This window comes from Typopeltis vanoorti, chromosome 17 (genome assembly GCF_054136105.1).
Source record: "Typopeltis vanoorti isolate ZY-2024b chromosome 17, IOZ_Tvanoo_1.0, whole genome shotgun sequence".
NCBI lineage: Eukaryota > Metazoa > Arthropoda > Arachnida > Uropygi > Thelyphonidae > Typopeltis > Typopeltis vanoorti.
The window spans coordinates 98,831,553-98,859,064 of NC_143565.1; the positions used below are offsets into that span (position 1 = coordinate 98,831,553).

The window sequence follows — 27,512 nt, forward strand, 5'->3', positions numbered from 1 at the left end:
GAGTGGCAAAAAAACTATGGTAATCTACAATTTGAGTAATGATAAATTCAAAACAGTGCAAAATGAAGGAGGAACCATGATTAATGGTATAATCAAACGTGTGTGGGATGGGGTACCTCTCCAAAAGTTTTAAGAGATCTATAAAGACCACTCTAAATCTCACTGAATGACCCTAAAGGATCACTACTAAACTCACCACTCCTGATCTGAATCACTCCAGGATCAGGATAGGAAACTCAGTTGTGACTCTATCCTGACAGACAAATACCCACTACTGAGCAGAACTATTCCACTCCACAGGCAGCAAGCAGTCTAAAGATGAACATTAACATTACCTAATGAACAACAAAATTCAACTTGGTATCTCAGAAGAGGTTTCAAGTTGAATTAATGCATAAATCATATATTTCCCATATACAAGTAGCAAAAATGTGTATTCCCTTATTATTAAAATTCTCTAGATAGAGACACATGCAGAAAGTTTTTATTTTATTTTTTACTCGGTTGCAAATTAATTAAACTTGCCAATAAATTATATTCTTGTTGTATCCTTTGTCCAAATGTAATCAAACAAAGTTTATGCATGAAAGATCTTCATGACTGGGCTACTTGTATATAAAGACTAATGACTTCACATCAATTGCCTTGATATCCCATAATGCAACACACACATCCCCTTTTGGGTATGTATAATAAATGTGAAGAATGAGATTTTTAAGAGCAATAATCAAAAGTCATGAGTAAACTGTGCAATTTTACAAGATTTATTTGTGAATTATATTATCTTTAGATATCATCACATTAAGAATATGGAAAAGAAAGCTCTTCTATTAGTCAATGATGCATCAGAGCATTATTTTCTGAAAGTGAAGCTAAATTTCACTTTCAGAAAATAATGCTCAGTCTAAAAAAATGTGCAAGCACACACACACACATGCACACTGTTAAAGTGTGTGTTTGGGGGGGGGGGGGAGAGAATACCTCTCAAAACTGAGTGATCTAGTGCAGTGTTTCTCCAACTTCAGATATATGTGTACCCCTTAAATTTTCATTATTACCAGGTATCCTCTTATCAAAATAATAATAAGTAATAAATAAATAAAAAAAGTATATTTCACTATAAATGTATAGTTTATTTGAATATAGATGTTCATATAAACAAAAAATGATTTATTTTTAATAGAACAAAATTTATAAAGATACTATTCATTTTTATTTAATTTAAATAATTTATCATCAATGAGAGGAATGAAACTGTTTATGGTGGGATAAAATTTCAGCAAAATTTGGCTCTGTAGTTGTTAATTTCAATCTCAAATGTGTTCGACATGTATAATGCGGTTCTTCTTCTTTGTCTTAATATCTACAAGGGCCAAAAATCCAACTTCGCACAAATATGAACTTGGAAATGGAAAAATGAACCTTAGAGCTTTATCTGTTAATTCAGGAAATTCATTCTGTATTTGTAGTCAAAATGATGATAATGTATTCATTCATTCATCTTCAAGGCCAACCATTCTATAACTGGGTTGTGGGGGCAGCAGCTGCAAGAGGAACTTCCAATGGTCATGATCCTCTGCCACCAAGCTCAGGTGTTCTAATGGGACTCCCAAACGTGTCCACCCAAGGTTTTGGATATAATCTATCCAGCAAGTCCTTGGCCTTCCACATGACCTCCCACCCTCTGACTTGGCAAAGAGGGGGGCCTGATGGGAGCCGCTCCTGTGGCATTCTGACCAGGTTCCCATACTAATGTGACTGTGATCTCTCAACATAGAGAAGCAATGGTTGAGTATTGAGGGTTTCCCAAATTGCGAGCTTCTGAGTCGAGTCTTGTCAGCCCTGTAACCCCTCGAAGGAACCTCATTTCAACCACTTGGATTCGTGTCAGCATTCTTTCAGTCATTACCCAACTCTCATGACCATAGGTGAGAATGGGGACATAGACTGTATTGAAAACAGCCAGCTTAGTCTTCTGGCTTAACTTCCGCTTCAATACTACCGAACGGCCAAGATCCCACAATATTAAGCTTGCCGAGCCAATCCGAATATCTAGCTCTTCATCCCACTTTCCATCACCCATGAATATGGACCCAAGGTATTTAAACTTCTCCACCTGCCTCAGTGGGACTCCACCCACATGTAGAGTGCACTGGGATGGTTGTCTTGAGACCACATATGTTTCAGTTTTGGACACACTGATCTTCATTCTGGCTTCTGCACAAACAGCTACAAACCTATCCAGGGTCTGCTGGAGATCATCTGTGGAAGAGCTATGCAGAACTAGGTCATCTGCAAAAAAACAGATGTCCAATGCTACATCTTCCAAGTCTGACACACCCACTGCCTTGGCTGTGCCTATCAATCCAGTCCATAAATATTATGAAAAGAGAGATGAAAGAACACACACTTGGCTGAGGCCAACGGAGACTGTGAAAGGTTCAGACTTTGTGCTGTTCACCCTGACACAAAACTCCGGGCATTCATACAGGGACTTGATGGCAGCTAATAGTTGGCCATACACTCCTTACGCCTGTACTACTTGCCAAAACTTATCCCAAGGAACATGGTCATATGCCTCCTCCAAGTCCACAAAACATGTGTAGACAGTCTTGGCATATTCCCAAGATTTCTCAAAGACTTGCTTTAAAGTGAAGATTTAGTCAGTTGTGTTTCTACCAGGACGAAAGCCACATTGTTCTTCCTGGAACTTTGACTCAACTATGCTCCTGCACCTTCTTTCCAAGCACCTAGCATATACATTCCCAGGCAGGCTGAGCAGAGAGATGCCATAATAGTTGCTGCAATCTCTCTGGTCTCCCTTCTTGAAGACTGGTATTATTATGCCTGTCTGTGATTGCTTTGGTGCTCACTCAGATATCCAAGCAGCCTGACACACTCGAGTCAGCCAGCGAACCTCGTCTCAATTTAAGGCTTTTAACATTTCGGAATGAATTTCATCATCATCAGCAATTTTATTGCTAAATGGACCTCTTCTGCTGTGAGACTAGTCATCGCCCCGATCTGCACCTCTTGGATGTCCACAATGGGCCACCTGGGTTAAGAAGGCTCTCAAAGTATTCCCTTCATCTGTGGAGGTTATCCTTCTTGGTTGTTAAAAGTGCACCTTCAGAGGTCTTAATTGCACGATTTCCTCCCTCGAAGGCAGTGGATGGTCTGCCAGAATACTTTGTTTGCATTTGCATAGGATGAGTCTAATCTTTCTCCAAAGGATTCCCACGCCTTCTGCTTTGCTGTCTTGAATGCCTCAGCAACAGCTTTTCGTGCCTCAGTGTACTGCAAATGCATCTCAGGTGACCTGACCCTAAGCCATGTTAGGTAGGCCTCCTTTTTTGCCCGGACAGCTTTTTGGACCTCTTGGTTCCACCAAGGTGCCCTTTTCTCACTGCCTGTCACCACGCTGAGCCACTTTCTGCCACAGCATGTGATGACAGCAGTTCTAAATGGCTCCCACTCCTCCTCAACATCTGTAGTATGCTTGGGAATCTCTATCTCTTTGAACCTGGAGGAAATGTCATCTGCAAAATTCTTTCTCACAGCCTCATTTTCCAGTGTCTCCCATTTCACATGGTATAGCTGCTTAGGCCTACCAGCATTGATGGCAACATCTGGTTTCTGAAGCCGTAGAGTGCAGACAACAAGGTGGTAGTCAGTTGACAGTTCTGCCCCTCTCCTCACACGAACATCCAGCACTAGGAAAATAGGTCTTCTGAGACTATAAAGAATTCAATCAGAGACCTTTATCCAAGTGTATCTCTGTACCAGGTATACTTATGAGCTTCTCGGTGCTGAAAGACGGTATTCATTATGGACTAGCTGTTAGTACGGCAGAAGCCCAATAATTTCAAACCATTCGCATTAAGGGCAGGGTCTCCGTTCCTCCCAACCACACTCCTCCAAGTCTGGTCATCTGTTCCAACATGTGCATTGAAGTCACCCATTAGCAGGACTGATTCCATGTCTGCCCCGCTGTCAAAAGCAGCATCTATTTTCTCTAAGAAGGCAGAGTATTCTGACTCCAGATTAGGTGCATAGGCTTGCATCACAACCAAGTCGTGGTTTATCACCTGGAGCCTTAACACACATACTCGTCCCCCCCACACACACACCTGCCTCAGCAGACATTGTCGGGCTCACACCAGAGTAGTAGAGCTTCTGCCCCTCATCCAGGTCGACAGTTCCAGAGTCTCTCCTCTTGGTCGAAGAAAGCCTGATGAAATCTAGTTGGTAGCACTTGGCTTCCTCGACCAGTTCCTTCTCCTTCCCTGTCAGATAATGTATGATAATGTATTCTCGTTGTATTTATTTTTTAGGAGACCATCAGAAGCTAATTCTAAAAGTTGTTCTTTTATTGGCAAGAGACCCTTTGGCATAGATTTGTTGATATTGAAGGGGTATCTTATCCACTTAATATTAATGCCCAATTCAAGGAAATATTTTTCTAGATTCATTTAAGCTTTGTAAATGCTACATGATAGTAATTTTCACATCATCATCATCAATGTGTTCATTTGAACTTGCGAGCAATTCACACGGCAAATTCTCCACTACCAACCTGCTTTTGCCATAACTTCATCTTTGCCAGTGTGGTGTTCACTTTATCTTGGACATGAAATATAGAAATTTCCTTGCTTGTAAAGACAAATTAAGATTGCATTTTTGAAAATTATGGAGACAATTACCGTGTTTGAATAAAAACTTTAGTTTAATATAACTAAAATCTACATTCGACGTTTCGACCTTTATGTCAAAGGTCATCTTCTGGAGCATACAACTATACACAGAAAACAAGCTACACTACAATCAAACTGGTTTGTTAAAGTTACTGACCAACCGCTATAACAATTGTTGGCCTGACCTCTGGTGGAAAAAAAAAAAAAAATAATAATAATAGGACTCTAGCGTTGATGTATCATTTTTTCCCCCCCACCAGAGGCCAGGCCAACAATTGTTATAGCGGTTGGTCAGTAACTTTAACAAACCAGTTTGATTGTGTAGCTTGTTTTCTGTGTATAGTTGTATGCTCCAGAAGATGACCTTGACATAAAGGTCGAAACGTCAAATGTAGATTTTAGTTACATTAAACTAAAGTTTTTATTCAAACACGGTAGTTGTCTCCATAATTTTCAAAAATGCATTCGGATCACCGTGTAAGCTTAAAAGAAACAAATTAAGATTATTTAATACAGTAAATATATCTGCCAGGTATACTAATTGACTGAACCATTTCCAATTACGCAAATGTTTTTGCAATTCAAAATTTTCATTCAAGAAAAACTTGTAGTTCATTCCGAAGTTCAAATAAACAAGTAAGGCCTTTTCCATGAGAAAGCTAACGAATATCAGTATGGAAAAGGATTTGTGTATGATTATTTCCCATTTCCTTGCAAAGTTGAGAGAAAAGTCTGGTTAGAGGATGGCCTTTAATATAATTTATGATTTTTACAGCTTCACCCAAAACTTTTCTTAGGTCTGTAGACATCATATGTGTAGCCAAAGTCTCCCTGTGTATGCAGCAGTGCGTCAACTTTGCATCTGGTGCAAAAGCTTGAATCCTTGAAACAAGGATTCAAGTCTGTGATTATTCCAACACAACTTTTTCCAATCAAGCTTGTTTTGATGCATAAATGTATTTATATTGTTGAATATTTCATCTCCTGTTGTATGTTCTGGCAACGGTTGGCAAAATAAAAGGTCGTCATGAAGTTTTTGATTTTTTTCGTACCTAACGAACACTAGAAGATTTGCAATATTTGTAATGTCAGTGGATTCATCGACTTGCAATGCATAATAATGACTCCTATGTATATCGGATAACGGTTGTTTTATATTTTCAGCCATTTCAGTGATTCGCAGATGAACAGTACTATTTGAAAGGCAAATCTGATCAAAAGACCTTTTTTGCATTATCTCTAATCATAATTTCTGCTATTATTTTTGCTGCAGACTTGACTAAAGTTTCACCAATTGCTTCTGCTGCCCACTTTTTTCTATTAATAGTGACACATGATATGAAGCTACTGAAGTTTTCTTATTTTCAGCTCCTAACACAATTGACATCATTTTTTGAGATTCTTATTTTTTAGTTTATTTTGAAAAAATTCTACAGGTTTGTCCTGGTATTCATTATGTTTCAATTCAAATTAGATGGTTTCATGCTTTAATTTTTTAAAGTTTCACCACAAATGACATATAATGGAATAGGTTCCTCTTCATTTCCTGTCCATGAAAATTCACATTTCAAGTAATTCATAATTTTTCATCTTTCTAGTCGTCAGACGACACACTCTTATCAATTTCATTTGATCCAGATACAATATCAACATTTTCTTGTTGCTTACAGCTACTTGTATCTACTATATTGCTCTCTTTTGTGCATTTTATAAATCCAGCCTTTAACCCATGATCCATACTTAAGAATTTAAAAGCCAAAAAAAATTATAATATTTATTATAGGTATTATAACTTTCAAGCCTATTAATCGTTATTTTTAACTAATAACAAATTTGTAATATGATGAAATAATGAAGCACATTGATTAATATTTGCTTAACTGTCTTAATTACATCTACTAATGATTTATATAATTACTTTTTTTATCAGTCGTATGGTCTTCATGTCGTTGCAGGCTCACAATGTACGTTCATATAAGAAGCTGAACGAAGATTCACGAGTGATTGCTCATGAATTTTCAAACTATTCAAACTAAGCAGTTATCACGATTTGAGTAGGAGAATTCATACATAATATATAATTTATTGAGAAATATATATGTTTAAAATAATTCTTTTTTTTCTTAATAACGATTCCATGCGTTAATGATGCATAGCTGAAAATTGCCACGTACCCCCTGAAGACCTTTCATGTACCTCTGTGGTATGCATACCACTTTGAGAAACACTGATCTAGTGGAAAAAAAAATCTGGTATCCATTATTCATTGATTGTGAAATTTGCTTTACAGGACATTTTTTAGTCCTAATTAATCATGGTAACCAGATACTCATATTAACATTTTATATTAATAATAGTAAAACTATTAAATATCAATATTAAAAATATTAAAATGTTCACCTTTTTTTTGTGTGTGTGTGTGTGTGCGCGCGTGTGCGCATGGGTGGGTGGGAAGAGTTTTTGGGGTGGAAAAACAATTTTGCTGCAAGGAAAACCACAGAGCCAGAATAACAGAAATCACTGTAGATTAATAAGGAAATAAATATTTTCAGAAAACTAATGAAATCATACATCCAGCTAGAAATGGAAATCATTTTAATGTACCTGATAAAGACTGGAGCATAAGATTTTCCCCAAGAATATCCAGAACTTGATGAACTCCCACTTCCACCTTGTAAGTCTGACTGCTCCAATGGACTAATCAAGTCAAGGGCCTCTTCTGCTTGCTCTTGGAGCATAATAAGCATCTTTTCTGGTTCTGTTGGGGTTAAACCAGAAGAAGTGGGACTCATTATTCCCATTACTGGTGTCTGATGTGTAGGTAAAGCTGATGTGGTGCCAGGTTTTGCAGGTGATGCACAATCTAAACATAAGGATACTGTTAATTATCAGAGTACAGTTTCAAAACAGAAGTCCAAAGTAATATTAAAATCATTAAATTTTTTTTTTCTACTAACATAAGCATGTAAGCAAATATAAACAATATTTGTTAATCATATGAAATAATATTTTGAAAAAAAAAAAAAATAACCATCCATCATTAATGATAACATATTAGTGACAGAAAATTCAAAACAAATTTGAACTTACAACAACTGGCTAACTGAACATTCATGGCAGGTGTCATGTGCTAGATGAATGATATCTGATAAATTAAACCTGATAATAAAAAGTAATTATATTAAAAATATAATTACTTTTTTAAAAAAAAAAAAAAAAAAGTTTATGGTTCCAAAGGATCACAACCTCCCAAACTTTTAGGTAAGGATAGGCTATTATCAGGACTCCAGAAATCCACTCACCACAGGTGAGTTATCAGAGGCAAGCATCAAGTAAATTTTCCGCCGGGTTCTAATTGCATTTAAATATATTATTTCCTTTGCATAATTTACAGTTAAAAAAAAACATCATCTCATTCACTATCAAGTTATTTAATTAGGAGTGGTTGCAAGTGAATTTATTAAAGAAGTTTTATTTAAAATCAGGAGATAACTTATGTAATTACAAAAGAATTAACTTATTAAATTAATTTAGTTAGATCAAACTGACTTGTGTCCGTTATTACTGATGTTATTATACAAGAATTAGTTAAGGAAATAGAAGACACCGGTAGAGTTAGGCTTCATCTAGATGCTTCTACAGATATTTCAAATGAGATATTTCATCTCTCCCCCCCTTTCAGACCAGGAAACAAAATGTGGATGTGAAGTATCTTCATGACTAGGCTACTGATGTGAAGCAAATGATTCGAATTCAACAGAGTCTATATACGATTAGTCTAGTCATCTTCATGACCAGGCTAATTGTAGTTATGAAATAATTACAAGCAAACTTTGTTTGCTTATGAAGAATTTGTAATTGGTTAGTAAGCATTGGAAAGATGGAGCAGGCAACATGCTGGAAAAAAATAAGAGGCTAGTGGCAAAACTGAATCTGATTGTTTTAAATTCTAGTAAAGATGTTCCTTTTGTTACTGAAATTGAACCTTTTACCAGAATTCACCAAAAAGATTGGCAATGAATTTGGAGGAAATATATACATACAATGTATCCAGATAATACACGCAGATAGCTCTTCCACCGTTGAACAAAAAAATCTAAATAGATGAAGGAATAATGCATTTAAAAGCTGTCTCAAATTTACCTGGTCTGAAGGTAAATATTTCAGTAAATTTGGTAAACATATGGTAATGAGTTAAGAGTTGTGGAAAAGCATTTAAACATAAAGATCTTAATGGAAGAACAATTAATAATAAAAACAGGTTACTGTTTCTCTTAAAACTGCTTGAAGTAGCATACCAGCAAATATGTCATTACGTGAATGAAGTTTTAGTCAAGTTATTCTAATAAAAGGGAAGTTGAGGTCATCAATGAATCCCTCAACCCTGAATGATTTATTGTTAATACATATGAATGGCCCCTCTCTTTATTTATTCAAGAAAGGGCACACTGCAGGACATATAAAGCCCTTATGTGAAAGAACAGTGAGTGCTGTACATTTTATACCCACATTGAAAGGAAAGGATATTTCTGTATAATTACATTTATTATATAGTAAGAATTAAATAATGTGTTACTTTATTTTGTCATCATCACATATTTGGGTAAAATAGACTGATAATACCTTGACTGAGTAAAATTTTTTTTGTGGCCAGTAGATTTAAGTTCTATTTCTGGAGTCCTGGCTATCATTCCAATTTAAATTAGAATGATATATAGGCCTCAGAACACTCTTTAAACAAATGTCTGTATTAAAATGCTATTATGCCTCAAGCAATGTCCTTCCAGAAGATCAATAGGTGTTTTAAATATTAACATTTATTTATATGATCAATAAACATTGTTTAATTCTCTTGTGTTTATATATTTATGTCAGTATTATCTGGTCACAGTACCTCTGAAATTATAAATATTTTTTTGGTAAATTAACTGTTAATTTACCAATAACTGTTATGAAATACATGTAATTAATAATGGAAAGCAGAACAAACTACAAACATATCAGTTTAATTTCATGCTCACAGAATTATTTCTCATTCGATAAGTATGAAATTAATACAAAAAGAAGAATGGCATGATGGGTGAGGCAAATAAAATTTTTTTTTTTTTTTTTAATGTGAATATTATTCAAGAATGGCTGCAAGCTTACATTAGTATTAGTAGTGGGTATGCTAGGGGTAAGATAATCTGAAAATCCTGCTATACAGACCAAACATGATCTGTTTGGTCTGTATAGCAATCAAGTTTTTTAAATATGTAAGAAAAGTAGTATCTTTTACAAGTGATCTGTTTTTACAAGTGACCAAACATGATCTGTTTGGTCTGTATAGCAATCAAGTTTTTTAAATATGTAAGAAAAGTAGTATCTTTTACAAGTGACACACATCTTCCCCTTAAGTTAATTTATCCCCTTCAAATCCTGGGGACCAGATCTGAGAACAATAGTCTAAGTGTGGTCTGATCAGAGTCTTATACAACGGAATGATAACCGTTTTATCTCTGCAGGTCAGTGTCCTTCTCATTATTACAGCAATCCTCTGTGTTACCTTCACTACCTTTGCAATATGTTCCCTAAATTTCAGGTTTCTATCAATCATCAACACCAGATCTCTTGTCTCCCCTACTTCCTCCAGTACAACTCCTCCCATATAGTATGCAGCGTCCCTTCAATGTGTCCCAAACCTCGACCTTATTTTGCTGCATTAAACTGATATCCCCATTCATTTGCCCATCTATTTAGCTTATTTGCATCTGCACTATTACCACATCTGCACTATTACTGATAACCCTTTCCAGCTTCGCATAATCCACAAACAACTGAATAACCCCCTGCAATCCACTGACAATGTCACTGATATAAAGGTTAAACAATACAGGTCCCAGTACTGAGCCCTGTGGGATCCCACTTGTAACCCTCTGCTTCCTTGAAACTAACCCACTATACACAACTCTCTGATACCTATCGGACAGACAATCCTGAATCCAGTTGACAAACCTTACATCCAGATCCATGTGCTGCAACTTAAATATCAGCTTATCATGTGGCACCCTGTCAAATACCTTTGCTAAATCCAAGAAAATGGCAGTATATGCCTTTCCCTCATCTACTGCTCTTGTAACTTTATTATAAAAGGCTAGCATATTGCTAAAACAAGAGCGCCGCTTCATAAATCCATGTTGACTCTCACTTATAATATTACCCACATCTGCTCAATACTGTATACGGTCCCTCACTAATTTCTCCAAGATCTTAACAACTATTGATGACATACAAACTGGCCTATAATTAGACACTTCCAGTCTGCTATTGCGCTTATGCAATGGCACTATCTTACGTTCCTTCCATTTCCTGGGCAGCCAGACATTCATTGAAAAGCCAAGTCTAAACCTCGAACCTGCCCTATCCCTCTAGTATTAAAATTCACTTCTCCAGGATGAAATATGCCAACAAAGTGTTCATTGAACAATTCCACTATGTCCTCTGCATCGGTCACTCTATTCCCATTTTTATCCCACAATGTCATTCTTCCACAATCATTTCTCCTCCTACTGGCCACATAGCTAAAAAATTCCCTAGGATTTTCTATGGATCTTAGGGCCAATCTCTTCTCATATTCTAGTTTCACCTTCCTTACCATACTAGTCACTCTCCTGGCCCGTGTCTTATATTCTTCATGCATCTTCTCTTCACCTGTCTCCTTATATCTCTTTCATAGCCTCTGTTATGCATGCCGTTCCTGTTTAAAATCGTTTGTCATCCACTTTACTCCAAATTATGTCCTCTTCTTCACTCATGGAATACACCTTACTATTGCTTCTAACATATATTCCTCCACAATTTCCCAAACACTAATGATATCCCATCCTTCCAATTCCTCTCTCCACAAAACTTCCCCCAGTTGACGTCTAAGACTATTATAATCACCTACCTTATAATTCCACATACGTTCTCGTCTCTTTGATACCCCTGCATGTCTATTCTCTTCCACCAGTTGGAGAGAGGAACCATATGGTCCCTCTCTCCAACTGGTGGGAGAGATGTCATCTCGGTTATTATCAACTCTTCTGCTGCTATGACCAAATCCAAAGCTCTTGGACATCTTGTTCCCTCTATTACATGTTGCCTAAGACATTTGTCCCTCAAGAATTCTAGAAATTCTATTCCCTAATTGCTACATGCATTTTCCTTTCCCCAATTTATACTGCTGTAGTTAAAATCTCCCATAACAATCATTCTTCTTGCACTTGTCAAGCTCAACTGTCTAAACATCTGGTCCCCACCCTGTGTGCTCCTTGCTTTGTAGCAACACCCCACTAAATATCCTGTCTTTGCCACTTCTACCTCACACTATATGCTTTCAAAACCATTAGTGTCACTGCCTTCCAAAGCCTCCACTCTCAGAGGATGTAAGTCATCACTTATCATAACCAGTACTCGACCACTGCGTTTTCCTTTCCTATCCTGATGAAAAATGCTGTACCCTGCTACTTCAATTCCTGTTATTTATATCATCTTCCATCAACCACGTCTCAATGATCCCAATAATCTTTGGCCAGGCTGATGTTATCAGCACCATCAATTCGTCTCCTTTATTCTGGATACTCCTGGCATTGGTATAAAGCATAAAAATGCCAATGTTATAATATTATTACCCCCTCTATAATATAAGATTATATTAAACTATATATATACATATATATATAATTGGAGGCCTGTATAGTCTGTGGAAATGACATTTGCATTCTTGGCACCAAGCTGCCAGAAGAAAGCTGTTCTCAATTCAAATCTAGTTCTGACTAGAGTCGAACTTTTTCTAACTTCTTTAACTGATTCTTGAGTTAGTTGATCTCGGACATAGGCAAGCAGTTATTTTCTCCTAGAAACTCAGGTTTTTGATTCTGTAAACTCAAGAAAATCGACCATAGAACCCACACTATCTCAGACATTAATATACTGCATTAGGGTTAGGGACCACAAGATGGCACCACTTGTCTGTCTGCCTGCCTGTCTTCACTAGATACAGTTTATAATTAGTGATAGTTTTGGGTCAGCTATCTCTGATTGGCTACTAATGGAGGTTGAACTTCATCCTCAGTCTCCAAAAGTTGGGGCTAAAGCAGCCTCTATTTTGGTGCAGACAAGTATTTCTACTCTGAAAATGTCAAGATCTTCTCAGAATATTTATTATAAGTTAATAATAATATTCGAGGAGACCTTTAAACATTTTGATTGGCTTTACTTCCTGTGTTTAAAGGGAACCAATAAATATTAATACTGCTTATAATTTATTATAGTTATTCTAATGCTTTTTTTTTTTTTTTTTTGCTGTTTAAGATAGTATATTCAAATATCATTTATCAAATTATATTGAATCAGCTTATAAGTATATTAATATCACTGATATTATTATTAGTAGTAGTCCAACAGGATCACTAAGGAGCATTACTTAAAAAAAAAAAAAAAAAAAAACAGAAAGGAGAAAAAATTACCGTGCGCATAAAATGGAATTATAATAGTATGCACAACATAAGTTAAACTCTTGCACTTCAGAATATAGAAGTATCATCTTTTTTTCTCACTTGAAGCTTAAACTTATGTTTGCAATACTTCAATGTAGACTGTTCTTGGTGATTTTGTTCTGCAAACTTGATATGCTTCTTCCATTCTTTTTTATCCATTTATTTAAGTTGTAACTGACATTCTTTATAAATTTTTCATATTTTTATTATATCAAATGTTGTTTTATTAACTATTTTTCTTAGCATTTTCATCTCACAAGTTGTATTTATCTGCTGTATTTCTGATGTTTCTATTCTTGTTTTGCAAGTTAATATTAAATGGACTACTTACTTATTTATACATAAGTGGTTCCTTTTGTTTATTAGACCTTTGTGTTTTCTATAGAGCTGAATTTAAACATCCTGATATTTTATTAGTCTTCAGGGATTATTTACATTTTACTTCCTTCTGTGTTATATTGTCATATTTAATGACTGTGTCATATTTAACAGTCATTCTATGGAATTTAAATTTTATTACTTATTCCATTATTTTTCCATTTAGTTACAATTTACATCTTACTGACTCTTTTAAATTAACTGTTTATGATTTCTCTGTTGATATTTCCATATTAAAACTACTACATATCTGTTGAAAATCATATAATTACCTTTGGAGGTCATCTGCATGTCCAACCACATTTAAATTTCCCATATTGATCTTTATTTCATTTAATTTCTTTTAGATTCTGCTATTACTTCATATATAATTATGTTAAATACAAATAGACTTAAAGAATCAACTTGTGATATCTTTTTCTTAGAGTAATTGTTTATATTGTGATATTTTATTAGATATTTTATTAGATATACATTATTTATGTATATTATCCTGGATTATTTCAATAATTTACAGTGGTATATATCGTATATTCATGCTAAAACTTTCAAGAAATCTGGTAATCTATTCTGTTGAAAGTCTGCTCTAAGTCAATGAGATATATATATTTCTTTGTTACTAAAAGTGTAGAGTTGAAAAGTTTCAATTTGGCATAAGTAAGATACTAAAATGGAAGTTATTACAAATCCAGCCATATTTTGTAACCTTTCGATACTATGTTAAATTACTATGATTGAAATTTATGACACAGAATTATTTTGGTACTGAAAAGAGGATTTTGTAAGGTTCCTGCTTGATCTCTGCAGAAACCTTTCGAAACAGCTGGCAGGCTAGTGCAACTTAATTTAACACTAATAAAAGGAAAACATAAGGGCTGCAGGGTAGAGCTCGTGTCTTTTAAACAGCACAAACCAAAGTAACTTCAGTGTCAAAGGTTATATTCTCATAAACTCTCTAGTAAATTTTGAAACCTTCAGTTTCAATCTTAAGGCAAGTGATGTGAAGTCATTAGCTTCTATATACAAGTAGCTCAGATGTGAATATATTTCAAAGCAAAACATTGTTTTGCTTCCTTGGGTAAAGGATTAAAACCAAGTATATAATTTCTAGGTATCTTTAATGTATAACAGAACCAAGAAAAACAAAAAAAAAATTTCAACATCTTTCTCTCATCCAGAGATTTTTATTAATAAAGTCTAGCACCTTTTGGCTACTTGTATATGACCTCTGCATTACGTCAGCCTTGGCATCTCTCCCGGATCTGACCCCTACTGATGAGACCTCAATAAAGGTCAAAACTAGTCTGGGTAGTGACCCTTTCCCAATTATGCATAGCATTTTATACATACGAAATGGCTTTGCATTATGGGATACATACTAAGGCGAGTTATGTGACATCATTAGCCTCTTAGTCATCAGTTATTAGAAGTCGTTAGCTTGCTATTCATAACAAACAACATACAGAATGGTATACACACCATAAGAGGAAAATAATTAATTCATTCATTTTAATTATATTTGACTAGATTTCTGCCTAGCATCCTCAGGGTACAAACTCATAAATGTGGTAGACACACAGTAAAATATACTTAATTAGATAGTTGTAGAAACAATTTCAATTGTAACAAATGAAAAGGAACTAATGACCTAACAAGGTTCCCTCTTTACTAGATAAAATGAAGTTAATTCACAACAATCCGGCTAAATGATCTTAGAATGATGGTCTTCCAGATCTTTTGAACAAAATACAGCTGTATTTTGTTCAAAATTGTTGAGGTTGGAAGAATGTCTCAAAGATAATGCTTATTCTAAAAATGGTCTCTCAGATCTATAGCGACTTCTATGTAGCATAGTTGTTTCTCCCATTTAATCCTGTGTGAAGGAAGTAATATGGCATCTTCAAAACACTCTTCAAGTGTTTTGAAGATGCCATATTGTTGGATGGGTGATGGTGTGATTGCTTATGTTAGTACCTTCCAGTGCATGGATTTCCTATAAACAGAAAAGGATCATGAATCACTTGGTAATCATGTAACTAGTGTGTCTAAGAACAAGAGACAGTTGTTAGTTTCTTTTTCTATAGTTAAATGTATTCTGGATGTTGGCTGTTTAAATGCATTAAAAATGTATCTAATATATCTGAGCCATCATTTACATAGTAGCAATGTAGATGATGTGAATAGAGGAAATGAATAGAGGAAATGCTCTGAAAAGATGAGCATATTTTGTTTAAAATATGCTCGTCTTTTAGGTTAAATTAGGTTTAATATAGATTTAGTTAGGTTTAATTTAAATTTAGACATTTACTAAATATATAATGGAAAGACAACATCAAACGCTGGACGGGCAAGAGTCTTACAGAAGCAAGAGATAGAGAGGCATGGAAGCAGACTGTTCATCAGCTGCAACCCTCAGCCACAGGATTAGATTATAGCATACTGTTGTTGGTGTAATTTGGGATGTTTTGTTTGTTCTTGATGCCCTTGTCTTTTCATTTCTTTAATATTTAGTATTATATGAGTACTTTATTAATCACCAATTAATCTGAGTGATTGAATTAAGTGTGCATAGCTGATTGTTTATTTTATAATTATTTATACATCCTGACAAAATTTGTGTGTGTGTGTGTGTGTGTGTGTGTGTGTGTTAAATACAACAGGGCATAATAGTTGTGTATGTTAAGTGGAATGCAAGCAGGAATGGAGGGGTTAGAATGCATGATGGGAATAGCTATCTAAAAGAGGTGAAAGAAAGTATGAGAAATGAGATGAACGAAATAAAAAAAAAGAAGAGTTCGTTTAAAATTCTGAGGCTTCAATAAATGCTGTACAATACTATACAGGAAAGGAGACTGAATATGTGAATAACGTACAAGAAAACTAAAGCAGACTAAAAAGGATATGATGATGTAAAGTCATCTCATGACCACAGGTGTACCTGATGATTGAGCAAATGAAAGGATGTTTTCTGGAAACTAAGACTCATGATGTAACTGAGGCAAGAAAGTAGAAAAAGTGAATGATGTGACTGTGTTGGTCAGAATGATTTATCTGAGGGTATGAGAGAAAATATAAACGAGTTCCTGAATGAGGAAAAACATTTAAGATTATGAGTTTGTTGCCATGGAATGACAGCAGCAGCAGGAATGAGCCGAGGAGGAGACCTCTGCAAATCATTCAGTGTGTAGACTGTAAGAAAAACAGTGTGCAGTATGATGCAAACAATGAATTTAATGGTTGTAATGATCTGTACCCACAGAATAGATTACGTTTGAATGGTTTTGGCATCAGTTTCTTGGAGAAATCATTGTTCAGTGAAATAGTGAATGTGAACAGCCAAAGACACTAGATGTGTTTGGGTGGCTGCAAGAAAGTGTTGATGTATGTATTAAATTATCAAAATTGTGAGAGTAATGACACAGAGACTAAGAGAGAAAAATAATAGCATGTTAGAGATTGTCCCAATAAATGCAGAACTAGTTTTGTCAAGAAAAAAAAAAGTAAACTATAGAAATATGATCATAGATTTGGTCCGAGATTCAACTTCAGCATCATATTTAGACTGATCATATTTTAAGTTCCCCAATATTCATCATCCTGGTAGTTAGTTATGTTTATAGCCTAATGTCAGAAGCATCAGAAGAGGTGCTTCTGATATTCTGTTACAGGAAGAGAACGTCATAGGTTCAGTTTATTCAGGGAGGACAGAGATAAGAAAAGTGACGAGTTTTACTAATGATTGCAAAGGATTTAAATCTAGCCAGAACAGAAATCCCCAATGGTGGTGGTGGTAGAAGTAGTAGTAGTATGAATAATACAGGAAATGGGTTTGAGGTGTTTGGTGAGACAGAGATTAATACGGGGAAAATACACAAAAGTGTGCTGCTACAGACCAGGATCGTGTGAAGAGGACTATAAACTAACAGACACAAATCTTGTGGATACAAGGAGGACTATTAACTATAACAGGAGATTTCAGCTATAGGGATAAAAATAAAGGGAGAAAAAAGCAAGATTAGGGAGAAAAAAAAATTTACTGAGGGATTACCTTTAGCAATATGTGATGGAAGAAATCCATGGTATAGGAACATGAGATCTGGTAGCATCTAAGAATCTCTCTATAAAGTAGATGACATTATCCCTCTATATGATGAGGGTGCTATGCAGTTTTCACTTGGGAAGTGAGAATGCATGTGAGAGCTTTGATTAAGAAGGGGAATGTGTGTGTGTGTGTGTGTGTGTGTGTGTGTGTGTGTGTGTGTGTGTGTGTGTGTGTGTGTGTGTGTGTGTAACTATAAGGCAGATGATTATAATAAACTGAGAAGGCAGTCTGAGCAGTGTCTTGGTATAAGAAACTACATAGTAGAGGATCAACAGTGCATGAGAAATAGTCTAAGGATGCCTAAAAGGAAACTATCTGACTACATTCCCAAAGCTAGAATAATTGCATGAAAGTTAAATGGATAAACAACTAAATTTGAATCAAGATCTGCATAAAAAGAGAATACTGTGAATCACGAAATCTGTGATATCATGAAAAGAGTGATCTCATAATACTGGATCCATACCTGCCCTCTTATCCTGTATTGAAAAATTTCTTTTGCATTTACTTTATAAAACCTTTCAGTAATCTGTATGTTTCTAAGTTAATTAATCAAATATGCCAAAGAAAATTTGAGAGAATTTTATCACTGTAGCAAGCAAAATGGAGAATAATTATAATGAACGTATGTGGAAGAAACGTATCAGATACACAGAAATAATGGAATAATTAACTGTTTCCTTTAGTAAAATAGGTACCTTATTAAAAGGGGAAATGACCATTAGTTTTTTATATGCAGGTGACGAAATGAATAAAAGAATAAATACAGGTAGTAGAATAAATTAGAAGTATTATAGATGTTACAAGATCTTGACTCAAAAAGAGCAGAGACCTAATGGGATATTGACATAGGTGTTGAAGGAACATACAAAAGAGTTAGCAATGCCCCAGATATGGCTGTACACCTCGAGTCTCAGCACATGCAATATTCCTAATGAGTACTTCCTAAATATTCCTAATAATTCCATTATAGAAGTATGGAGCTGAGACTAATGTGGCAATTGTAGACTAATTTGTATCTCTGATATGATCATTAAGGTAATTTTGTTAAAGGTAGGTATTACTTTAGCAATCTGCACATGTGATATAATTGTCACAGAATAGTTGGATAAGGGGAATGGATATAACATTGATTTCTGAATTTTTCTAAGGTATTTTGACATGATACCACAGTGCAGGTTGTAATACAAACTTAAAAGGATCAGTTTGCAAGATAAAATTGTGACAAAGACTGGAGAGTAGCCGACTGACAGGTATCAGAAAGTAATGTATGACAGTTGAGTGTGTGAGGAGGAGGTCGACCAGTGGCATAACATAGGTTCTGTACCAAAGGATCCTGAGCGTGATATCCAGTTATCTGATGATGCCATCTTAGGGAGAGTGATAAGGAACATTATCGCTCTCCCTAAGTGATAAGGAGAGTGATTCACCAATAAAAATCACTTGCAGGCTGATAGGAAAGGATTATATGGTTAACAAACATGTTAACCACATATGTATGACAATAAACATCAATTCAATGTTGCAAAGCGGAAGGTTATGAATTTTGGATGTCCATCCAAAATTCATAACCTTTGTGTACATCTGGTGTGACCGTATTTCCCGGGAACTCCCTTATTTTAGCTAATTTTTTTGGATCATCCCGGCTCCCGTATTGATCTTCAAATACTCCCGTATTTTTCATAATCAATCATTGTCATTAATTTTTCAATGTATATTATAACTGCCAAATACAATTTGACAGTAATATTGGTAGTTTGGAAAATTCTAATTGATACAAATCTGTTACGGCCAATGAATATACATGGGTGTTCAGGCAAAGATGTTATATTGCTGTGTTTATCTTGTAACCTTTGGCACCATTTTAATAATCGATACCCATTTGGAATAATCAAATTGTTGGTAGCAATTTTCGATATACACTTCTGGATTTTGTTTGTTTCCTATCTTGCGTTCTTACCAGCAGTTGTGTCTGCATTTATTCTCAAAGTATTTTCAGTGAACATCGAGTGCCACAATATATTTTTGTGATGGACAGTAACAGTGAAACGGAAAGTAATAACGTATAAATGCCACTAAAAAAGAAATGTAAATATTTATGTGTTTATAAACCATCCTTTCAATTAATGTAGGATTCATGTCCCAAAAATTTCGCTAAAGTTTGTCATGACCCAATCTCCCTTATTTTCATGTTCAAAATTTGGTCACCCTATGTATAGCAAGTAAAAGTTTAAAGGCCTTTGCCGCTAAGATTGCTAAAATCATCACATTAGATAACTGGACTGTTAAAAGAGTATGTTAACTTGTGGGAATAAGGAAGTTATTTTCACATTTTACAAAGTTTTGTTAAAACTACATCTGGATTACAATGCATATGGTCCTCAACTTGGGTCTAAGGAGATCTGGAGACAGTTGAAAAGATCTAGTAACCAAGTAATCAAGATTGGCTTATGTAATTATACATATAGGGAATCATAATCAGCTAATGCTTTTTATTCCCTTATAGGGAGTAAGCGAGGCCTTTTAACCCTATCTAGCTTTTGGAAACTGAGTGGGCAGGTCAATCTCCACTGGCAGTTAATCAGAGATAGCTGGCCCAAGACTTTTACTAATTATAAGCGGCAACCTACGAAGAGACTGACAAAACATGTTACTGTCGGAAATAATCTGGGTTCTACAGTCGATTTTTCTTGAGTTTTACAGAATGAAAAATCCAAGTTTCTGGGAGAAAAAACCCGCTTGCCTGTGCCAAAGATCTGCTAACTTGGGAACCAGTCGAAGTTAGACCTAAGTTCAAGTCAAGTTGGCAACTTGACTTGAACTTAGGTCTAACTTTGGGTGCAGAGGATGCAAGTGCCACTTCCACTGAGCTACAGAGGTCCTTTGGACAGAGGAGAAAGTCCCAATATTTTTGATATAGTTCCTAGAAAGAAAAAGGGGAATGTCTAAACTAATTTGGCAAAGAATGACAAAAAAAAAGAAAGAAAAATGGCTGGTTGGAAAGAGCTGGGGACAGAGGGTGGGAGAGAAACAGAATTAACTGCATGATACAGGGATAATTGGAGAAAATGGATTTTTGATTTGTACCATGGGGCACAAGTCCAAAATCCATTTTCTCCAATTAGCTCACTTGTGTCTGTACCATAAGGGACCTCTACTTACGTAAGTATTCCCTATTCTCAATGTAAGGGACCCTTGCATTGAGAATAGGGAATGTGTTCTTCAAAATTTGAGGAATAGACAAAAGAAATGAGATATGCGATCTTATAGTACAGACACAAGTGAGATTTTGCAGTTTATGACATAGCCATAAACCACAAAATGGTCCAGGATGTGGTTAGTAAATATTCAAGGTCTTGGTTCTTCTCATAGTGTGTGTGTGTAATGGAATACCATTAGATTATTATTATTACTATTATGGGCTACTCCATGGAGTCCTTACACTCATTGAGGAAGCCCCTAAACAACATTTGCCCAGTATCTATCATACTTTGCTTTGAACTCATTCACAGTCATGACACCTAGAAGTCTCTCGCAATAGACTTGTAGGTGTCAGACTATGACACCTACAAGTCTATTCCACTCATTCACCACTCTCCAAGCAAAAAACCTACTTCTAACAACACCCTTGCTAACTACACTCTTACTCAGTTTCCAAGGATAGCCTATAGTTCTCCCACCAGCACACCCGTCTGAAAAATTTCCTTTGAATTAATCTTGCAAAAAACCCTTTCACCTCTGAATCCTCTCCTCTTCATCATTAAGAAACTCTGGTGATCAGATCTGCGCACAGTAGTCAAGATGAGAGCTTATCAAGGCTCATCAAAGCAAGACTTTGACGAGCTTTGATAATAATAACCTGAGTGTCTCTTCTCGTCAAAGTATTTTTCAGTAATCAAGTAATATGATGAGCTGCCTTTAGCCACTTTTGTTATGTGCCCTCTAAACTTTAACTCCCTATCCACTACTAAATCTCTGGCTTTATCAATTTCCTGGAGTCCAGTTCCATCGATGTGGTATACAGTTAGGTAATCTTTTTACCCCAAAATCAATAACCTTACACTTTGCCACATTAAACTGACACCCATTTTCCTTTGTCCAGACTACCAGTCTATCCAAATCATCCTGCAAAATGTTTAACATCATTTGTATTAACTACTGCTCTACCCAACTTTGCATCAATGGAAAAAAACTGAACAGTTCCTAGATGTCGCGTATCTTTGGTGAATGTGTTCAAGGAGAGATGTGATAGGTATTTAAAAGTATGTGTTATGTCACAGAATGTAACAGCAACAACTAGCATTGTTCCAACTGTGAAGTTCTGATAACATCTGCTACATGCTATGAATTTTTTCTAGTCTTAATTTTGGTACTCCTGATGATGTACGTCCAACTATTTAGCTTGTTGGGTTCTATTGTTTACTGATGCTTCTGTTATGTTATTTATTTTATTAAACCTATTATATGTATGGAAACATGTGGTCTCAATACAAAAATTAACTGAATAATCCTACTTCATTTGATATTGTATGTAATTTATTCATAATTTCTTCTGGCTCTATTGTGTTGCTTGCTTATTACGACAATATATGATCAGCATATTATAAATGATTTATTTTTTTTTACACTGATATTAATCCCTTTATTAGTATAATCTGGTTCAACTTAGAGCATATTCAAATACATCATCAAATAATTTGGGTGAAATACCATTGCCTGGGCATACTCCTTTATTTTTAAATGGACTGCTCTGCTCATATATAAGAAAATAACTAGCAGTTGCTTTTTCATATATTTTGTTTACTAGCTGTATATACCTTGCTTCGTATTTTTTCATGGTTATTAGGACTGCTTGTTTTTCAGCTGAATCAAAGCTTTTTTTAATAGTGTATAAAAAAGTAGGTTATATTCTCTGCATCTTAGTTGCTTCAATGTCTGCAGCTGACATTGTGCTAAATCCATTTTTGAATCCAGCTTATTCATTAAGCCAAGCTTCATCTAATAATGTGGTGATTCTATTTATTATTTTTAAGAATAGTTTATATACTAGTTAAAGTAAGATTATTATAGGCCTATAGTTTTCTATCATTTTTTCTTATTATCCTTTCAGAGTATATACAATAAATGGAGAAATTTTGAAGGAGGTGGAAGAGATGAAAGATCTGGGAGCGATGGACAGGGACTTGAAAGTTAGGAGTGACATTGCTACAACTGTAAAAACACCCAAAAAGATCATAGTAATAATGAAGACATTGAAATGAAAAAGCAAAGGGGTTATAGTTCCTTGTATAAGGCCTCCATATGGATTACTTTGAGTAAATAATAATAATTATTATTATTTAAATTAGCCCTCCCTTGATGACACCTTGGAGGAACATTCATAACAACAACAATTACTATCATCATCTACATATTTCTGTGGAGCCCAAAGACTCATCACAGCATTCACACTAACTATTATTTACCTAAAAAAAAAACTAACATATTGAAGAAATGAATACAAGTTGGAGAGCTCTGTGAAAAGAAGAAGGAGAGGGAATACAATTGAGACATCTCTACGTTCATGAGGAGCTGTTACTAGATTAATGGGGAGGAGAGTAGAGAGAGAGAGAGACAAGGATAAAAAAATAGGCCATCCCTGGAAGCTCTGAGCAGGGGGGTGAGAAGCAGGTTCTTTGCATGGAGAGTAATTGATGAGCAGAATGCACTGTCTGAAAGTGTGGTAAGGGTGGAAACAGTGAAAGGGTTTGAGGAACAGTTTGGGGATCTTTTTGCATTCCTTTTAATTGCAGGAAGTCCAGAGAGTATGGACTTCCTGCAATGAGTCCTTTGACTACATGAAGGTCAGATGCTATTAATAATAATAACTATTATTATTTAAATTAGCTTTCCCTTGATGACATCTTGGAGGAACACTCATAATAATAACAACAATTATTATCATCATCATCTAGATATTTTTGTGGAGTTCAAAGACTCATTACAGGTAGATTCACACTAATTATTATTCATACAAATGACTATCATATTTTTCCTTAAATTCATTCACTGACAAAGCACTCATAATTGCTTGTGATAGCCTGTTCCACTAAACCAGTGCTCTCTGTCTCTCGAACCCAAATATCTGGTGTACTTACATTCCTGCTTATCAATTTCTTATACAACTAGGGAAAATCATTTCTTCTCTTCTCTTCTCTCTTATTGCGTATCGAGACGTTTCTTTTGCAACTACTCTATAAAACCCATTTAGTAACATGTATGTTCGTATCATATCTCTTCCAGTTATGAACTGAACTTTGCAACCCACAAACCTTCATTTACCATCTAAATTTTTTACCTATATAAATATTGTAAATATTTACATAGGTGAAAGGAACACTGTCACACAAATAGAGATGAAAAATGGAGAAAAAGCTTGAGGATGTGCTGCAGAGTTTGATAAATAGGCATAAAGTGAGCATGTGGGAGAAACATAAGTTAGAAGGGATTTTATAGGTAAACAAATGATGATTTTTTCATTCTTTAGTAGAGGTAAAAGAATGGGAAGTAAGTTGATGTAAATTGGGTAAGATAATGGCAAAGATGGTAATAAGCAAGACAGAAAATAGTAGATATTGCTCACTTTGAGGGTATTGATAAATGAAAGTAAAGAAAATATAACAGGCATTAAGAGATTATATTCTCTTAAAGTGGTTCTCTCAGGATAAGTACTGAGACTCCATGAAGATACACAAATTCACAGAAATAATGCAAAAGGAACAAAATTCGCAAATGAAAAAAAGAAGTTGAACAGGAAGATTGAACCAAATGTGACATTTGGAAAAAAAATAATAAAAAAATAAATAAATTTAAAAAATACACACGCACACACAGGGTGGCAATAATTAAATATAAGGTGTCCACAGCCTGTAGCAAAAAATGTATTGGATGAAATTCAACCAAACTTGGTATAAGCATACTCCAGAACATTGGATTTTTAATTACAGAAGAAAAAAGTAGTACAAAATTCTGCCATCAGGGACATTTGGCATTATAAGCATGTGGTTTGGAATTAATTAAACAGTAATAGCTAGAAGAGACACAACAAATCAATTTTCATGTTTGTATAACTTACAAATGTGGTTCAATATGTCCTCCTTTCAGATGTTCTAAGAACTACATTCTGTGAATGAATGATATTTTTTTACAGAAGAATGCAACAGATCTGCATTGATTTGCCTTACATACTGTTATTCAAGGTTGCTAAATCAGGAATATGTCCTTCATACACCACGTGTTTGAGATGGTCCCACAACCAAAAGTCAAAGGGGTTAAGATCAGGCGAACAAGGTGGCCATGCTGTGGTAAATGCAAGACTAATCATTCTGTGTTCTGTGAAGTGTTTTCAATAACATTCACTGTACCAGCAATGAGGTGGTGCTCCATCCTGCATGAATATGGTAGAGACAAGGTATCTTTGCTGCTGCAATTGCTGAACAACAAAGTTGCGCAGCATCTCTCGATACCTAACAGCAGAGATGGTACAAGTCACTGGTTTTCTCAGGTGAAGTTCTTCGAAAACAGACGGACCAATAATAAATGATACAGTGAAATCACACCGCACTGTGACTTTCAGTGAGTGTAAAGGGGTCTGATGGAGCATATGAAGATTATTCGCAGTCAAATGTGTGAGTTAATACTACTGTTCAGATAAAAACGTGCCTCGTCACTCCACAATATCTTCCACAGCCATGCATCATCCACCTCCATTCAAGCTAAGAACATCAATGCAAACTGCAGACGAGTTTCTACATCACTAAAGCAAAGCTTGAGTATGGGAGATCTTGTAGGTGAAAAACCTCAGCATTTGACACGGGATTTTACATACAGTTGAGTATGGCATGCCCAGTTGTCTTAACATTGCCAGAGCACTGCTGGATCCCTTGTGCAATATTTATTCTGTTGTTACAAATGATGTTGTGGAACAAAACATCATTTGTAACTTTGTCAACTTGTTGAGGAATAATTTGTTTGTGCCCTTCTCCTGGCTTCACTGCTAAAGATTTGCTATTTTCAAATTGTAAAATCATTTTTGTAAGATTTATTACTGTCATTGGACCTTTCTCCTATTCTTCAAATGTCGGAATTCTCAAAATGCAGCACAATCATTACCACGTTGTTGATAGTAAAGCTTGATAAGCAACACATGTTCTGATCAGGTGAGATCCATAGCACTTCAGCCTTATAAGAATAACACAAATCTGTTTTGGTCTTCCTTATATTCACCAACTTGTCAGTAAAAACAGTGAGATTCTGTAAATATCATGTGATTCTAGCATTAATTGTCTGCTGGTGGCAGAATTTTTTTTTTAAACCAAAACCCCGTGTTCCAGAGTGTACTTGCACCAAGTTTGGTTGAATTTCATCCAATACATTTTTTGCTGCAGGGCTCTGAACACCTCCTCTTTAATTATGGCCACCCTATATATAAACAGCTAAGATTAATCAAAACTAATTTGAATGAATACTTATTTTTCTATTGTCGCAGTGACATTTTCAGAACAGAAAATTTTAAAAAATAGGCAATGTATGTTGGAACTATAAAGCAAGGAAAAGCAGAAATATTGCCCAATACTTAAAACTGAATTCTTTCAAATTTGGATAGTTTAACAGTTTAATAAAAGTGAAGTGATATCATCCTTGGAGAGGGTTAGTTTTTGGCATGAAAAAAAAAAAATTAGAAATCATATCAGCCAGAAATGTAATGCTGCCAAATATCCAATTTTAATTCACACTTAACTTATTCTTTTGTACTGGTGGTTTAGTTTCCTGTTTGAGTTTAAAGTAGTCTTTCATTTACATACTTTACATACATATCCATTTACATACATATTTCCTATCAATATATATAAAAATGTTTATTGATGACAAGAGAAGAAAAAAAAATGACTTTCTACCTTCAGTACATTCTCAATGTATCTTTACTAAAAATATAAATTGGCTATTTCTGTTCTAATGATGTATGCTGATGCATATTCTATTTTTAGGTTTGAATACTAAACTATAGGATCCAAGCCAATAAAATTGACAAAAAAGTGCTCCTAAACATAATAAGCTTGCTATTATATTGATTAATGGCAAATACTTGTCAAGATTATTATTGAAAAGTTTAATATCACACTTTTTCCCTCAAAAATTCTCCATTTATTATGTTATAATCCTTATCAATGAAAGCAAAAGAAAACACTCCAGTTAATATAATCTAAAGACTTCCAAGTAGTGCAGTTATGTGAAAAGTGAAAAAGGAAAGATAAAAAAAAAAAAACCTACTATGAAGGAATCACTTGAATTTGACAATAATAATGTTTCAATTAAACACTTACAGGATTCTATAAAAAAAAAATAAAAAAAAAAACTTTTCCACATAATAACTGTTTGAAGTTACTAGAAGGGTAAGTTACAATGCATGACATCATTTTTATGCTCATTCTGTTCCAGGATTGATAAATACACTATGATTATCAAATGCATCACTTGTTTCATCCCATCATACAGTTCATTTTCCTTAAATATTTCCTTTCTAGATTATTATTCTCTGATGCTGCTGATGATATTAGTAGTAGTAGTATGTTATTATTATATTAAATTTTTTTTCATAAAATTTGATCATTTTGCAAAAAAAGCTTGTATAAATTTCCTAATACTATAATTATTATAAGATATTGAACTCTGAGTTAACTTTCATAGAACGTCTATCCAAAGTGAGATCATAACACACATGGAAGAACAACAACAAAAGAGGCAATTATTTGTTTTCTTTGTATCCTGATATTACACCTA

At 34.9% G+C, this 27,512-nt stretch overlaps 1 protein-coding gene across 1 annotated transcript in view; it reads right to left on the reverse strand.

Moving 5' to 3' along the window:
• Positions 1-27,512, reverse strand: part of Atg2 (Autophagy-related 2) — a 616,887-nt gene that overhangs the window by 71,531 nt on the left and 517,844 nt on the right. Inside the window, exon 37 of the mRNA XM_090407292.1 lies at positions 7,299-7,557. Within this exon, the coding sequence (XP_090263418.1) occupies positions 7,299-7,557 (259 nt within the window). The remainder of the gene's footprint in view (positions 1-7,298; positions 7,558-27,512) is intronic.